Genomic DNA, 16,824 nt, shown 5'->3' with positions numbered 1-16,824 from the left:
TCCGATTGGGCCGCTCTCGGGGTACGGCAGCGTGTCGGCGTCCAGCCGCGGCTCCGCAGCCGCTGACGAAGCCGGGATTGGGCGGGAGGCAGAGGGGGCGCCGCCGCTTCCCATTGGCGGGGCCTCCGTCCTCGCGCGCTACGCCCTTGCGACGTGATGACGCAGCGCGCGGCCTGGCCTGGCTCCCAAGATGGCGGCGCGCAGGGCGCGGAGGCCGCGCCGTCGCTGAGAGGCCCCGGCTCCGGTGCGGCTGCCGCTCCCCGCGAGCCCTGTGAGTGCGTGGGGCCCGCCCGGGCCGCCCGCCGGCGACAGCCGCCGCCCGGGGAAGGGGGGAAGGGAGCGGGGAGGCCGGGGCGGGGACCGAGCGCCTCCCCGGGCACCGCCAGCCCCGTGAGGCGCTGTGAGCATCCCCGGCCGGGCTGGGGCGGAGCCGCCGGCCGTGGGTTCGTCTCAGGTAACGTATGAAAAAGCCGCGATCGAGCTCTGGAACTCTCCGCCACTTTAATGGGGTGCGTAAAAAGGCAGGGGAAACTTATTATTGCCGGGCGTTGCGGTCGGGGTTGGGACGTTTAATATGGTTCATTTAAGGTGTTTGCGGGTGATAATTTTCATTCCTGGTTCCGTATTTGGAAATGCGTTTGCCTTTTTGTAGAAACAAATATTGTCGCTTCAAGCGGTTTTGGTGTTGATTGATTTTCAAGCGCTGTAGAAGTTGCAAAGCAAAATATCTTGTAAGGAAGAAGGATCGTTGCAGTTGTTAAAAAAGCACCTTTCTTGTAAATGTGATGGGAATGTGTGGTCGTGGCCTGGCGCGCTTTTCTTGATTCTGGAAATAGTTTTTAGTAGCCATTTACTTTTTCTTGTGGCAGAATTTAGATCTTTCTGTGACCGATACCGCGAGTTGTGAAGGTGATTCCAAAACCACCGTGAGGCAAAGACAGTTTCCTTTATTCTGAAAAGCAGAAACTTTTTGAAGGTGAGCGAGGCGCCGATTGTAGGCATCGTTCTGTGGCTGTTCACGTGATCTTCCTTCCGATTTCGGAAGGGAAACGTCTCGAAAAAAGGGATTTTAAGAGTTTTAAGTTTGTGTCCTCCTGTGAGTGTCTTGCTTAGAGCGGATATATTGCATCATATATTAATGACTGTTATGCAAACCTTTGCAGGTGACTGCAGTGATCTGTGAGCAGGGTCTGGAGTTAGTTGAATTGGATTGAGAGCAGGTTTGTGCCTGAAAGAAACAAAGGCAGCGAGTGCTCATTCTTTAGGCTGAGGCCTGGCTGAGCATCTGCCATAATTCAAGCACAGAAAGGTGCCTGCAGAGCTTTGTGATCTGCATCTCTGAACACAAAGTGCTGGTGGACACGGGCAGAGCAGGGGACTCCTGGGCTGGATTCGGTTGCCTTGTGTGGGGGATGGTGTTGGATGTGCCTTGCTTTATAAACTCACATCAGTTTTCTCAGTCTTGGTATGGGAAAGAACACTGATACATTTTTTTCTTTAAGTAATGCAAGTACAGATCACTTTTCAAAGCTCTGCCAAGTGGTTGCTGCTCGGGGTGTCCCTGGGAGCAGGCAGGTATTTAAGGCTCACCTCACCAGGGCCTTTCCTAGTCACCAACAGTCAGCTAATCCCCCTAACTTTGCAAATCTTTCTGCATCCATCACTGAATTGGTTTTTCCTAGTTATATTGGCAAAGTGGATGGAAGTTGTTCTTCTAAGAAATAGCAGATATTGTTGGAGATGTTTCCTTATTAAACAGGTAATAGCAAGGATAACCTATGGCTTTTTCTTTGATTGTATTTGCAACATATGGGGAGGATAAAGGCAAAGTTCTTTATTACTTGTCTTTGAGCATAGGAAAAAGTAATTTCTAACAGGCAAGGCTGAGCACTATTTTCTTTACTACTCTTTGAGCAGGAATTTCAGAAGACAGTTCTCTCAATTTTTAAAGAATGCCTTTTTTCTTTTCTTCAAGGTCCTGAAGTGACTCTCTGAAGACTTCATTTTTGAAAATTTAAACAGCAAAGACAATTCTGTTTTAATAAATGAAGGAGAATAAAGAAAATTCCAGCCCTTCTGTAAACTTGGCAAACCTGGACCATACAAAGCCATGCTGGTACTGGGATAAGAAAGATTTGGCACACACACCATCACAGCTTGAAGGGCTTGATCCAGCTACAGAGGCTCGATACCGCAGGGAAGGGGCCAGATTCATATTCGATGTGGGAACACGTTTGGGGCTGTATCCTTTACACTCCTGTTGGTATGAAATGTCTTCATGAATAGTGAGTTTTCAGAATAAAATATGCAATGTGCTCAGCTGTTCAGATGTTTAACTGCTAATCAAAAATATATTTGTGTTGAAGTGGCATTTGATGTAATATATTCCTACACAATTTCTGTCCATTGAATGAATGAACAAAGTTCCAATTTGGAAGTCAGATGATACAAACTTTCCAATTAAGAGTAACTTCTGTGAGGTGTGAAACTCTGTTTCAGTATATGAATCTACATGACTTCTTAAATTTTGAATTTTTTCCTCAGTTTTCTAGATTGTGCCTTTGAGGCTCCTAACCTCTACCAGTCTTGGTGTTTGGTGGCTGTTTCTTTGTTTTGTTGGTTTGGGATTTACAGCTGTGTAGAAGTACTCCAGACTGTACTCCCTCATAGACAGCCACTTAAATTTTCTGCTTCCTCTATTCCTGTGCTTCCTTTCATCTCCTTAGTTCTTTCTGTAATAAAGCATGATGAAGACAAATTTTTTACTTGTTTTGAAGTGAAGAGTATGGAGCATGTTCAGATTTTTTTGCATTTGTAGGTGTTGATAGTAACTTTCCTCCATGCCAGCACTTGAATGTGAAGTGATAATTGTTGTGTTCCTTGGTGTACCTACTGCTGGATTTGACCCTCTTGAGGCAGGTATGGTGAAACACAGGGGTGACCTTATGTGCATCCTTTTGTAAATACAGTCAGGACTTTGCACACTTACAACAAATGCTTTAGATATCAGCTGCATCTGGGCCTCACCATAGTATTTACACAGCTTTAAGGGCTTTTGTGGTTTTTGGTTTTTTTCCTAAAACTCCTGTTTTACTTGCAGTGTTTTCTGACTGGTCACTGAACAGCCAGTTACGTGAAGTAGTTGATAAAGCAGAATCCATTGTGCATATTTGGTTTTAAATTTGTTTTATGTGCTGTTTGAAAGTCCTTAATCTGCACCACAGACATTATGACACTCTAGCAACTGGAATAATTTATTTCCATCGGTTTTATATGTTTCATTCCTTCAAACAGTTCCCAAGATATGTAAGTATTTAGAATATTGATGACTTAGTTTAATGATTGCATTAGGCAGGGACTATTTGAAATGGTGATTAGTCACTTGGGTACTACTACTGCTGTTCACTACAGGAAGATGGAAACTTAGCATTTTGTCTTTTAATTATTACAGATTAAAATTTGTTGTTCTTGCCTGTTTATACATTTCTGTTTATGCTCAGAAATGTATTGACATTGCAGTTATGACTTGCTGATATTGTTCTTTAGGAGTAGCAGCTATAGTGCTGGCACTTCTGTGTTAGCTGAAAGAGAAAAAGAACTTACACAGTTTTAAAACTGCTTGACAGACAACGTTGAACCGGGACAAATTGTGCTTTGGGTTTCTGACCTTGAAATGAAGTTGTATACAATAGACAGTCCTCCAAATTCTGCATATTTCCTCTGAAAAAATAAAAGTTTAATACTGTATGAAAATAGAAATTAGTATGCTCATTAAGTCTCTCCTGGGAGACTTCTGCAGTGCTGTTAATGGAAACTGACAGTGCTTTTATAATGCTGCACTGTACTGCACATCTACATGCAGGCCACTTTTTGAAAGTACTTGCCTTTTTTTAGGTGACAGGAGCCTGCTGTCTCTTCCTAGCAGGAAAGGTTGAAGAAACACCCAAGAAATGTAAAGATATAATTAAAACAGCTCGTAGCTTGCTAAATGATGTACAGTTTGGACAGTTTGGAGATGACCCAAAGGTATGTTGAAATTGATTTCATCCTGTTGTACTGTAGTAAAGTGACACACACTCAATAGAGCATTGACTGATTTTCAGTTGTTCTAAATTAAACTAGATGTTCAGCATGCATTTATTGCTCTTCTGGGTAATGTGGTTGGTAGCTATGAAAGTAATTCTTCCTAATAAAAATAGCTTCGGGAGTTTACTGGGATAATTATTTTCATTAAAAGTTTGCATTTTATTTCATGTAAATTCTGATGTTATTTTGCAAATTAAAGTAAATTTGAGTAATTTCAGCCAGAGCAAGAAATGTTACCAAGGCATAAAACTATAAATCATCTGAATGGAATTTTAGGAAGTAATGAACAGTGAATCTTAAATAAGAGAACTAGATCTCAAAAGTATTGAGAAGTTTATTGTTTACAGCATTGTCTTAGCAAAACTATGCTTCTCTTAAAATTTGTTTATTTTAAATAGCAGAAGGACTTGAAACTTTTGAGTGAAATGTGGTAGAGCTTTTTGTTGTGATTGTGTGTCTGGCATTTTCATGCTGTGTCTGGTTCAATTCATTCCTCTGCAGAGGAATAGGGATTTTAAACATCATATCCCCTGTCCTCATTCAAATAAATGTGAAGAAAAGGTATCTGAGTTTAAAATAGTATTGTAAGTTGGAGAACTTTTTGTACTCCTTGGACACAAACATGGCTTCCTGGAGTTGCTGTGAAGTCATGCCCTATACTGGAATAAAATAATTTTGAGTGAAAGGAGAAATAATACTGTGGTTACCTTGTAACTCTCTATAGGAAGAAGTGATGGTACTTGAAAGAATCTTACTACAAACAATAAAGTTTGATTTGCAAGTGGAACATCCATACCAATTTCTTCTCAAGTATGCCAAACAACTCAAAGGTAAAATATTGGCAGGGTGAGCAAGTAATGCCTGTTATTGATTTCCAGAACTTAATATATTAACAGTGCAAGAATATTCTACTTTCAGCTGTTTGTCCCTCCTAATTTTATCTCCTAAATTTTTTCTGATTGTTTTTCAGGTGACAAAAATAAAATTCAAAAACTGGTTCAAATGGCATGGACATTTGTCAATGACAGGTAAGATACACCTAGGAAACATTCTCAAAGTGAAATAGTTACTGTTGCTTAATTTGTTCAGGTATTGGATATTTTTTGACAAATATTCAATTTTTTTTTTCTGCTTGTTACATGTTTTCATGGTCATGTCCCTCAGTTTTTCTTTCCATCATTACCATGATAGTTCCATTGAGCACAGAATCTGGAATGAGTTTGAAGTAGACCAGTAACACCTCTGCAGTGTTGTGGCACTAACTTAGTGCTGCATTAAAAAGAAACTTACTGTTTGAGAGGGCCAAACCAAATTCTCAGTCTCCAGGATACAAACCAGCTTCTTGCCAAATCTGTGATATATGGTGCATTCTTGAAAAAAATAACTCACTTCTCAATTCCATCAATATTTTTAATGTGATATTTTGGTAGTAGTGAAGTAGCCATTAAATTCACTGAGGAATACAGTTTTTAGCACTGGATTTACAATTTCTTGAATAATGAACTTGTAAGAATCACATCAATTAATGGGAGTGCATGTAAAAGCATTTCTCATGTGGTATTAAAAAAAAAAAAAAAAACAACTTGACATGCTTTAGTCTTGTTCAGGAGGATTCTACAGAGCTGAGCAAGTTAATTTATTAAGGACTTGAATATTACTTTCTGTTTCCATAGCAAACCCTTAAGAAAATGTCATAAGTGGTCTGTCTGTCCAGAAATTGTGAATACATGTGAATACATGGCTTTCAGTCATGCCTCCAGCAGTAGAACATCATAAGAAAGAGGTGTTTTTTTAATCATATGCCTGATTTGAATTAGCCCTGTGTGAGTTCAGATTTTGTAAACTCTCCAAATTAATTTGACCAAAATTAATGTGGATCTCAAGAGATGTTTACTTCAGCTGCTGAGAGTCTTGCAGATTATGGTCTTAGAGGCAGAACAAAATTATGGCATAACTGTCACTTTTAAGCCTGTCAAAGTACTGTAATTTATCCATCAAAGATTGGACACCATTGTACTTGGAATTAAAATTAACAATTTTAATTCCAAGTACAATAAAAACTAACAATTAAAATGCACTTCAGGACAACACTTGTATGAAGTTGGAGGAGTTGTTTCAAATCAGGCATATTAATTACCTCTGTTCTGGTGCTTACTTAATAAGCACCATATTAGAAGTTTACTTTGTTTATAGGATCCTGGGAAAATAATTCTGTGCTTTGCACTACGAGCCTTTAGAATAAAGAGTTCTGCTCTTATACAGCCACAGGAATTCATGGACATTCAGCTGGCTGGATCTAAAATTCTGTAAGCAGATTATATGCTACAGAATCTATGGAGAAAAGAGAGAAAAAATATTTCGTAATTTAAAATTGATATCAGGAAATAAATTGATTATTACAGGAACTTAGTTATTATCAATAATACCAATAACATCAATTATTTTAACATTAGCTTTAACAAAGGCCATTCAAGACATAACCTTTTATATGTTGATCTAAAACTTGTGTTATGCTTGACAGGTTGCTTTACAAGTTTGTGGTGGCTGTTCTATGTGGTTTTGAGGGTTTCTTTAGTATTTGTTTACATTTTATTTACAAATATTTGGAAGCTCTAAAATCTGATTTGAGACCTGATTTCATGACTGTGGTAGTCCAGAAATAGTTTAGCTTTGTAAACTCTTTTGTTTAACAAGGCTCTCGATTACAATTGCCTGAGAAGTTAGAATTGTGGTGGGATTTAATACCCTGTTAATTATAGCTGCTGTACTTTAGAGTGCACTTGGACAATCAGGTAATCTCCAGGGTTGTGTTTTGCTTGGTTTGTTTTCTGTTGCAGCCTCTGCACTACGCTGTCCCTGCAGTGGGAGCCTGAGATCATAGCTGTTGCAGTTATGTACTTAGCAGGCCGTTTGTGTAAGTTTGAAATACAGGAATGGACATCAAAACCAATGTACAGACGATGGTGGGAGCAGTTTGTCCAAGATGTTCCCGTTGATGTTTTGGAAGGTATGAAAACCATTTCCCACAACATCTCTTGTAACTGTGTGGCCCAGGTCATAAATAAATGCAAATAGCATTTTATCTAGGTTTCAGTCAAAATAATCTTGTGTTGAGTATGTGACTCAGCTTCTATGTGCTGTGCCTTAATCAGGTTTTAAATTGAACTGGCTTAGCTTAGGAGCATATTTAATCATCATGATTAGTCTTTTGTTCAATGTTTGCTTTGCAGTTTATTTAGTTTATAACACATCTAATTAGCCTGAATTGTCATGATGTGTTTTCTATTTTTTACATGATTATCTACTCCCCATTTTAAGTAAGTGTTCTACAAACAGTGGAACTAATGGAGCCTGACTTCCAGCAGTTTTCCCATTGATAATTGTTCTCTTTTACCAAATTTTACTAGGATAGAAGGTTTTTTTGTGATGTACTGTGAAGCATGAACAGATTATGGGGCACCTTTAGCTCCTAACATGTTGGAAGAAGAATTTAATACTAGTCCTTTACTTTGTTTCCTAAAACTTTTTTGATTGGCCTGAGAAGACATATATGTTTTAACATATAATCTTCCACTTGCTTTCTTGCTGTATTGCTGTCCTGTGAGTGTGGTTACTGGCTCTCCAGGCACACAGTGTGTTATTACCAAGACAGTGTGTTCTTTTGAAAGGTGTGCATATACATGTACATATTGCTTAGGACAGGCAGAAGAAACACAGAAATGCAAGTATAAGTTGAAAATTAATCTGTTTTTTAAAAGTTATTTCATTCATTATTATGATGAGTAATATTTGCAATGAATTTTTCCAAAGTTGATGTCCAGTAAAAATCAGAGTTGATAATTGTGTTAAATATACGCTTGTACATTATAACATTGTAATTCTTTGGAATTTTCTTTCTTTGTTATTAAGATATCTGTCATCAGATCCTGGATCTATACTCACAGGGAAAACAGCAGATGCCTCATCATACTCCTCATCAGTTGCAGCAGCCACCATCTCTTCAGTCTACACCCCAGGCACCTACAGTACAGCAGTCACAGCAGTCCCAAAGTTCAGAGCAGTCCCAGACACAGCAGCAAAAAGAGTCTCAGCAGTCAGCACAGCAACAGCAGCAGCAGCAGCAAACACAAGCACAGCAATCTAAAAAGCCCTCTCCCCAGTCAAGTCCTCCTAGACAGATCAAAAGACCAGCAGTAAGTTAAAGTTCAACTTGCAATTTATTTTCAGGCTGATCTGATGCCCATTTGATTTAAAGGCCACAATGAGCAGGAGACTTGTGTTTGCTTTAAGAATGAGCCTTGTAATTAATTTTATGTAGTTGATTTTACTTGGTTTGTGGCAACTTTGTTAATGCTGATCAGCCTTTACAGTTCTGACATTCTTACTCCACTTGAGCCAAAAGCCATGGAGAGGCTTTTAAGTCAACGTGAGCTGTTCAGGTTCTCAGTGTTTGTGGTTCTGGGCTATCAAATTCATTGTTTTCTCTATTAAGCAAGTTTAATTTAGGGAGGGGTTCTTGTGCTGCACCTGAATGTAGAGATGTGCACAATGCTGATGAAGACATTATTTGACTCTTTGATTACTAATATTAAGAGAATAGTGACTTCTAAAGTTATGTCAAAATTCTTGAAAAAAATGTATTTTAAAGTAATCCTTTAATAGTAGCAGCCCATACATCATCAGGTTTTATAGCCTCGCTTTGTCCATAATATCACATCATAATTGAAAATAAGAAGCTACATTAGCAGTTGGATAGTGTCGCAAATACTCTGAGCACTTTTCAACAGCCATCAAGTTCAAATGAAGCTTTGAGATTTTAATGTATACATTTTACTTGTAAGTTAAAAAAAAAAAGTGTTACCCAAGTCTTCTTTTGTGTTTACTTAGCAACAGGAGTGTTTTCAGAAGTACAGTCTTTGGAACAAGTCCATTTAGGTTGTAAATTTTGTTCTGACTTTTGCTCCAACCTGCAATTATTGCATGCCCAAACTAGAGAACAGACATCAGGGGAATAAACCAAAACAACAAACTAACAAACCAAAACAAAAACTAGGAGTAAGCAGTAAATATTGGAATGAAATAGAATTGGAAGAGACAAAAAAGACAAAAATATAACTTTGTAAAACCTTGGTCTTGTAAGTGCAGGATTGAGTTTACTAGAGGAAAAGACCTGCTCTGAAATTCAGTTACTGCACTCAACTTTAGCATTGTTCAGGATAGAAAGGTGATAATATTATTAATTAGCCTGAAAAGTGTGAGAGTTCTTTATAGGTATTATGTATTTCTTCTACTTTTTACTTCATACTTTTTATGCCATCAGCACGAATTCTCCTTGATTTGTCAGACCTGTAGGATCTCTTACAATTTTTCTTCAACAGAAATGCTTGGGACAGTTTGGCGCATCAGAAATTATTAATAACAATTTTGGTTTTTCCTGTGTGTGCCATCTAAGTTGTAAAAAATGCTTGTTCATTCCTGTAATTCAGGACTATTCAGATTCTACCATTACAGTACTACTGATTTTGCCCCATCCCATATATTAATGAAGTATCTAGTGGAAAAAAGTGATGCTTGTGCATGGATAGTATCTGTTGTTCTTGAAAGGTTGCCTCTGGTCAAGCCATCAGTGAAACTTACCTTTTCCTGAAATTAGTTTGAGGTCCATCACCTAATAATCAAGGCAAAAATAGTAGATACACTGTAAGCAGCCACAGCAAATAGAAAGCAAAGGGTATTTTGCAACAAATAAAAAGCAAAGGGTGTTTCAAAACTCAAATGAGTTTTGTAGGAATACAGCACAAGCAGCATGAATTTGAGAAAATTAAATGTGTGATCCAAAATTGTTTTATATCCAGAAAACAGTCTGGGAGAACAAGATGTGTGGCATTTGAAAGATTTACTTGGTGCTTCTAGAATGTTCTTCAGTTAGACGTGCCATAAACCTCACTTAAAATCTTTGCCTGCTTCTATAAATAGAGCTTTGCATGACTTCTTTGGTTTGTGCAGAACAGAAATACACTTTGTTCCTGGAGGCCAGATTTTCAATTACATGAACTCTTACAACTCCCATTGCCTTCTACTGAGCCAAGATGCTTTCGAGCAGCTTGAGGCATTGGCCTATGACTTAGAGGCCCGTATCAGATGTCTAAAGCATCTGCACATCCTCTACATCTCTAGTGGTGAAGAGTGCTTGAATTTTCAGTTGATTTCACTAAAAATATACTGGTGAATCATTCGATGTAAATAGTATTTTCATTCAGATTAAACTAGAAATTGTTGGGGGGAACAATTTTATTGCTCAGAGAAACAGCAGAAAAGGAACAGTTCCATTGTATAGATTCAGCAGGAGGTATTAAATATCCACCAGCCTGATAGTAGATAATGTTGATAATTTATTATTGTTTATTATGACCCTCAGGTGTTCTGGCTGGGGCAGTACAAACTACAGTGCAGTAGAATTACCAAATAAATGCTCATCTCTATTTTAGCAGCTGCTGTTGTTAGAGAATTGTGGCTGCTTGATTTTTTTTTTTCTTTAGCATAAATGCAATTTAAATTGATGGGGTATTTTTCTGTCATGAGTTATTCTGCTCCAGTTTCTTGTTCTACTGTAATGGTTTACCTTGATATTGTTTTTTGAATATTGCTCCATATTAACAAATGCACAGTAATTGAATTGCTTGTCACCTGAAGTGATCAACTGACTTCACAAAATGAGTGATTTTTGGAAAAGATCCAACAAGCAGTGATTTGCTTCTATTTGAAAGTGCAGGGAGAGCTGATGCTGTTTTACAGGCATGGAATTTAGTGCTAGAAAGTCAAGAAAAGACCATCCAAGTAAAATGAAGGCAGAAGATGAGTCCATGAGAGTCACTAAGAAAAAAGTTTGTGTGTTTGAAATGGTAAGATAAAGATTGTCCTTTAAAAGCAGGAAAGCAGCTGGATGGTGTCTGGAAAATTGAAGTGATTATCAAAGGAATATAAGAACGAGGTTGCCTCAAGCAGGCAAAAATTAGACATGAAAAATTTTGAGAATACCCGTAAGAATTAAGGAAAAGTACTGTTCAAATTGGTTTGAAGTGTACTGTGGAAAGTGAAATGAAGGAAATAGAACAATTTGTGCAGGTAAAGCTACTAGAGATAAATAGTCCCTTAAAAAAACATTTTCATTGAAAAGACAGAGAAGCTATGTACTGTACCCCTCTGACCTTCATCATTCTTTCTAAATATAGTTGTACTTAAAATTTCAGTTAAGTTCTGTGCTTTTCTCAGAAACCATCAAGTAGTCATCTGAGGGGACTGTGTAATCTGGGAAGATTTTTTTATTCCTTTATCTGTGTCTGTTTCATAAAACTGCAATGAAAGAACAACCAAAGAAGAAAAAACTCAACCAAAAACTTGTGATCGGAAGGATGATGTGAGGGTTTGTGGGTTTTGTTCAGTGTGCATACATTTTTTTCCTGGCATAACATTTGGATTTTATGCAATGCTTTCCATCTGAAGGCTTCTGAAATGTTTTATGCTGTGCAACACTTTCACTGCCCTCCTGTCCTGGTAAATGCAGCATAAGAGCCTGAAGTGATTTTGGCAAAGGTTGAGTGACAGGCCAAGGCAGAATTGGGAACAGAGGCCAAGCCTCTTGTTTTCAGCTCAGTGAGCAGTGAACCGGACCATGACGTGTGTGCAGTGGATGATAAATACATTAAATGAGATGTAATACTCAGCAGTGGGAAATGCTGCATATAAAATACCTGCTATTTTTCCAGTCTTTTCATTCTGCTAGTTAAGCTGGGCTTTCCCAGTGTGAGTTGACTTTGTTCATCTTGCATTTGTTGTAAGAAACTATAGAAGCATTTGGTTGAAAAAGGTCTTAAAGATCATCAGCTCCAGCATTAATGCAGCACTATAAAGTCTACCACTAAACCCTGTCCCCAAGTGCCACATCTACACATCTTTTGAATACCTACAGGGATGGTGATTGATTCACCTCTGTGGGCAGCCTGTTCCAATGCCTGACCACCCTCAATTTTACCTCATATCCAATCCAAACCTCCTTTGGCACAACTTGAGGCTAATTGTTCTTGTCCTGTCACTTGTTACCTGGGAGAAGAGACTGACTGCAATGGTCTTTTATTCTTATCCTTTTTTTTTTCTTTTTTTTCAAACAGGCTGTATCTCCAAAAGAAGAAACAAAGGCAGCAGGTAAATATTAATATTCTGTTCATGTTCCTTCCATTTTACTGCTTAAACCAGAATAAGTAATTTGCTGGCATGTGCTTAGTTTGTCTGCTTACAGGCTTGGCAGTTCCCAACTATTTTGATCCTGATAATGTACTTTAAATATATTCAATAACTGTTTTTAAAATGTTCCTAACTACAAAACTTGAAATAAATTGAGTATAGCTGTGCCCAAAGAGTTCTTTAATAGAGTCAATTCAGTAGAAGTCTTGCTAAACTAGTCAGCACTCAATGTATAACTCCATGCATCATTTGGGAATAGTTCCACAGCAAGCTGTGAGGCCGTGAAGTGACTGAAGGTGTCATGTCAATTAATATCTGCACTAACAGTCAGTGGTTGGTAATCAGTGATGTTTGTAGTTGGTTGTTGGAATGGCTGCCATAAAAAGGCATTTTGTATCAGTCGTGTAGTGAAAGAAATGTATACTCACTGCAGTGATCATACCTGGTTATTTTGGGGGCTTTTCTTCACTTTTACGGTTTGGAACAAAATAGTTCAGGATCCTAGGCTGTACTTCATAAGGAAGCCTGGCATTTATTCCCCTGTAGCCCTGCAGATAGATTCCAGACAGCTGTCTCTTCTCCCTCCTCTCTCCTGTCCAATCACTATTTTGTTTTGTTCATTACACACATTTCCCTAGCCAAGCAAAGGTCAACTTCTTCTGAGAGCTGTTCCAACTATTTACATGTTAGTTTTGGGCTAGAAAGCATACACTTGCTCATCTTCACTTACTGTTATTGGGACAGTTTGTCTCTAGTTACAAAGTCACTTGAACTTGTAGGCATATGTTCTTTTGGAAGACTTGTATGTGATACTTGATGCCACTTAATTTATATAGAAGTGTTGATTTTAATTTTCTTTATTAAACATACCTAGTAAATAGGATTTCCACTGCACTTTTGCATAGTGTAGTGTGATATGATAATCACTATCATGAGAGCAGAGTTGGAATTTGCAAAATATTGCAGAGCAATAACCAGTCACAAACTGACAAATGTTTTTTAGAACCACCGCCACCATCTAAAATTCCTAAAATTGAAACTTCACATCCACCAATACCTCCTGCACATCCACCTCCAGGTAAGCTTTTGTTTTCTTCAAAACATTTGTTCTTGTTAACTTTCTTGCTTTTCATTCAGGTGGGGGCAGGGGTTTGTTGCCTTGATTGATATTCTTGGCAAGTAAAAACACAAGGTTGCTAAGCTCTAGAGGGAATTTCATCATAGTAGCACACGCTTTTCCAGACAGTAAGTAAAAAACTTGCAATGCAAACAAGACTATACTAGGTGGATAATGGCAAAACAAAGCTGCAACAGTTAAAGGCCTAGAAGACTAAAACTAATTGTTAATAGTAGGCTAAAAGGGACTTCTTGACCTCAGAAGGATGGTAGATGCCATATTGGATTACTAGAGCAGCCTTCAGCTGTCCTGTAGAAGTTTTCCATGTTATATCTGTCATACAGGAATTCTGCAGGTGTGCAACTTCCAAACAATAAGAAGAAAACAAACCCAAACCACCACAGGGGGATACTTTCTTTGCTGTACCTCAAAAGACAATTTTTTCTGCCAGGGAACAGTAATACTGCAGTCATGCCATATGTTTGCAAAATCAACTGCTCTGTTGGAAAACTGTGCTTCCAGCGCCTTGATGCATTAGCTGTTTTCCAGTGACCCTTAACTGTGACATAAATATTTCACAGCCCATAGTCCATAATGTAGCTGTAAGATGACAGCTTCTAAAGAGAACTAGGAGAGAGAAAAGCAGCGCACTGAAATATAGTAGGACTTTTTTCATTTATTAAAATCTAATTAAGAATGAAGTTTTTCTAAATACCATGCTCATTATTCCTTCAGTTGTTAAATCCTGAATGCACATCTTGCATCCAGAATGGTTTTGAAAATGAGAAAATGAAGAAATTATTGCCTGCTACAATTTAGGACCTTGAAATCATGAGTACCACAGCCAGCATGCCCACCTTGTGTCATTTAGTTATGTGGCTTTCCTAGGGGCCAGTTTTGTTGTTAAAATCCTACTTAGGCAGGTAATGGATTTAGTTCCCTTGTTACCTGAAATTTTCCTCTTTGTTTATACAAGGATGTAATTGTACAAGTACTGAAACATTATCAAAATAAAGGGCAGCACTGTGGAAAAGTCAGTGAAAACAAACAATGCATCTTGACCAAGTGAACTAGGAGGAGGATTTATCTCAAATTCTGTTTAACAGTAACATTGTATTATGCCACTAGAAATGACTGCCCTGCATGTGTTTCTAAGTAGCTTTTCTTACTCAACAATGTTGTAGATTCTCATATATACAACCAAGATGTCCCAAACTCTTTTTTTTTGTTGGTCCTTCTAATAATTTCTCTGACCATACAGAGAGGTTGCTGTTAGGTTAGTCATCCTAGTGGCATTACTTATTTTATAATGTCTGCATTAAGAGGGGAAAATAAACAATTCTAATTTAAAGAGAAGACAGCTTAAAGCATGTTCTTTCCAGAAGTGGCTAATTATAATTCTGTAAAATGCTGACCTTATTATGAACTTCTCCAGAGTGTCAGGCACTAAGTTCACTGAAATTAATCAGTGGGCAAGGCTGATCAGATTTCATGCCCTTCTTACTTACCCTTTGGTTTTCTCTTTCTCTGTCTTTGGTAAACAGGTTTAGAACTGAGTGTTAAAGACTTTGGCCTGTGTTCTCAAATAATGTTTCCCAATGTGGGAGGCAGGTGAAGTGCAGAGGGTAATCCCAGGGCACCTCCTGGACTACCAAAAAGGTAGAAAGGAGGCCTGAACTAAAGAAGCCTGTGACTTTTTAAATGCACTAGTTGTGATTCCAGGCATCCAGTCTGTTAATTCTGCTGATTGTACAACAATATTCAAATTATAAAAAATAGTAATAAGAAAGATGAATTTAACTTTTAGAAGGGGGAAAGCTGACCTTGAAGCTTTGATAGGCAGCTTATTTGGTTTTTAGTGACCTGAGACGGTCTGACTGGATACCATATGGCATTCAAAGACTTAGAGAATTGAGTTCTCTTTTGCTAATTTAACTGGAGGAAAAATATGAAGTATTCAGAAGCTGTTTCAGAAGCTGTTTTTATCCTTCAAAAAAATAAATGAAATTTTCTTTTCCAGAGCGCAAGCCTCCTTTGACAACAGCAGTTTCAATGGGAGAACCAGAGCAATCTACTACTGTGGACTCAGTAGATATGCCAAAGGTCCAGATTCCTCCTCCTGCTCATCCTGCCCCAGTGCATCAACCTCCCCCTCTGCCACATCGTCCCCCACCCCCACCCCCCACCAGTTATATTACAGGGATGTCTACTACAAATTCTTACATGTCAGGGGAGGGTTACCAGAGTCTCCAGTCGATGATGAAAACAGAAGGACCAACATACGGAGCTTTACCACCGGCCTATGGACCACCAGCTCACCTACCCTACCATCCTCATGTCTACCCTCCCAACCCTCCACCACCAGTTCCACCTCCACCCCCTGCTTCTTTCCCCCCACCCAACATTCCACCTCCTACTCCTGGATATCCTCCTCCACCTACATACAACCCTAACTTCCCACCTCCCAGACTGCCTCCAACCCACGCAGTGCCACCTCATCCACCTCCAGGGCTGGGAATGCCACCAGCTAGTTACCCCCCTCCTACTGTTCCCCCAGGTGGACAGCCACCTGTACCACCTCCAATTCCACCACCTGGTATGCCACCTGTAGCAGGACTTGGACGTGCTACATGGATGAGATAGCATGAGGTGATTTGCACGAATATTCCTTTATGTTGATTAGGCAGGAGTAGATAGCCAAAACCTACATTGTAAAGATGAAGAGGAGGGTAATCTGTATAATTTAGATGAAGAAATGAGATTAAATGAAAATTTAGCTGATCTGTTTGCAGTATGGTTTATGGTGAGTTATATAGGCTTCTAGATTTTAATCAGCTTTGCAGTATCTATTCTAACTTTACACATTTGACTTAAGTTTAAATTGTCTTGACTTATTCCAGCACTGGATTACTTTGTACTAGCAAAACCAGCCATATTGGCTCAATTATATCAGTAAGAAGAAAATTTCCTTCTAGAAATCAGTGCCTATTTTTAAGTATCAAAATAGCCAGATACTATGATATTTGATCTATAATAAGAAACTTCATTTTTAATAGTAAGTAAAACAACACGATGTCAAGCATAAAAGCTGCTTTATTTAAGAGAGATTCTGAATGCTAGCTGACTGGAATAATTTTGAGGTGTTTGCCTTGCTGATAGTTTTGGTTTGGAATGTACTGGTATCTTAAAATATTGTATGTTTACACCTATTTGCAAATTCCTGTACATAATATATATATTTTCTAAGTGTGAAAGTCTGAATGTAACAGCCTACTGTGATGTACATCATAGTTATAAATGGGACTACTTTGTTCACTCTACCCAAATAAAATTGGTTCTGAATTTAGTGGATTTCCAGGTTTTTCATATTAGTTCAGAGG

The 16,824-nt window shown here is 38.5% G+C and overlaps 1 protein-coding gene across 8 annotated transcripts; it reads left to right on the top strand.

Moving 5' to 3' along the window:
• The first annotated feature begins 126 nt into the window (after positions 1–126).
• On the top strand, positions 127–16,790 carry CCNK (cyclin K). 8 transcript variants are annotated; one of them, XM_064423417.1, is made up of 13 exons: positions 131–271; positions 870–976; positions 1,164–1,220; positions 1,976–2,242; positions 3,225–3,306; positions 3,895–4,026; positions 4,811–4,916; positions 5,057–5,114; positions 6,924–7,093; positions 7,996–8,279; positions 12,255–12,288; positions 13,331–13,405; positions 15,465–16,790. In XM_064423417.1, exons 4-13 carry the CDS (start codon positions 2,046–2,048, stop codon positions 16,085–16,087), a joined length of 1,761 nt encoding a protein of 586 aa, XP_064279487.1. In that variant the 5' UTR covers positions 131–271; positions 870–976; positions 1,164–1,220; positions 1,976–2,045; the 3' UTR covers positions 16,088–16,790. The 8 variants fall into 8 exon arrangements, with proteins under 8 accessions (XP_064279488.1, XP_064279487.1, XP_064279485.1 ...); XM_064423416.1 differs by lacking the exon at positions 131–271 and adding an exon at positions 354–509; XM_064423415.1 differs by lacking the exon at positions 1,164–1,220.
• The last annotated feature ends 34 nt before the right edge of the window (positions 16,791–16,824 follow it).

The sequence above is a fragment of the Passer domesticus genome, chromosome 6 (assembly GCF_036417665.1).
Source record: "Passer domesticus isolate bPasDom1 chromosome 6, bPasDom1.hap1, whole genome shotgun sequence".
NCBI classification, from domain to species: Eukaryota; Metazoa; Chordata; class Aves; order Passeriformes; family Passeridae; genus Passer; species Passer domesticus.
The sequence above is the reverse complement of the archived record's forward strand: the minus strand, read 5'-3'. Positions and strand labels throughout refer to the sequence as shown.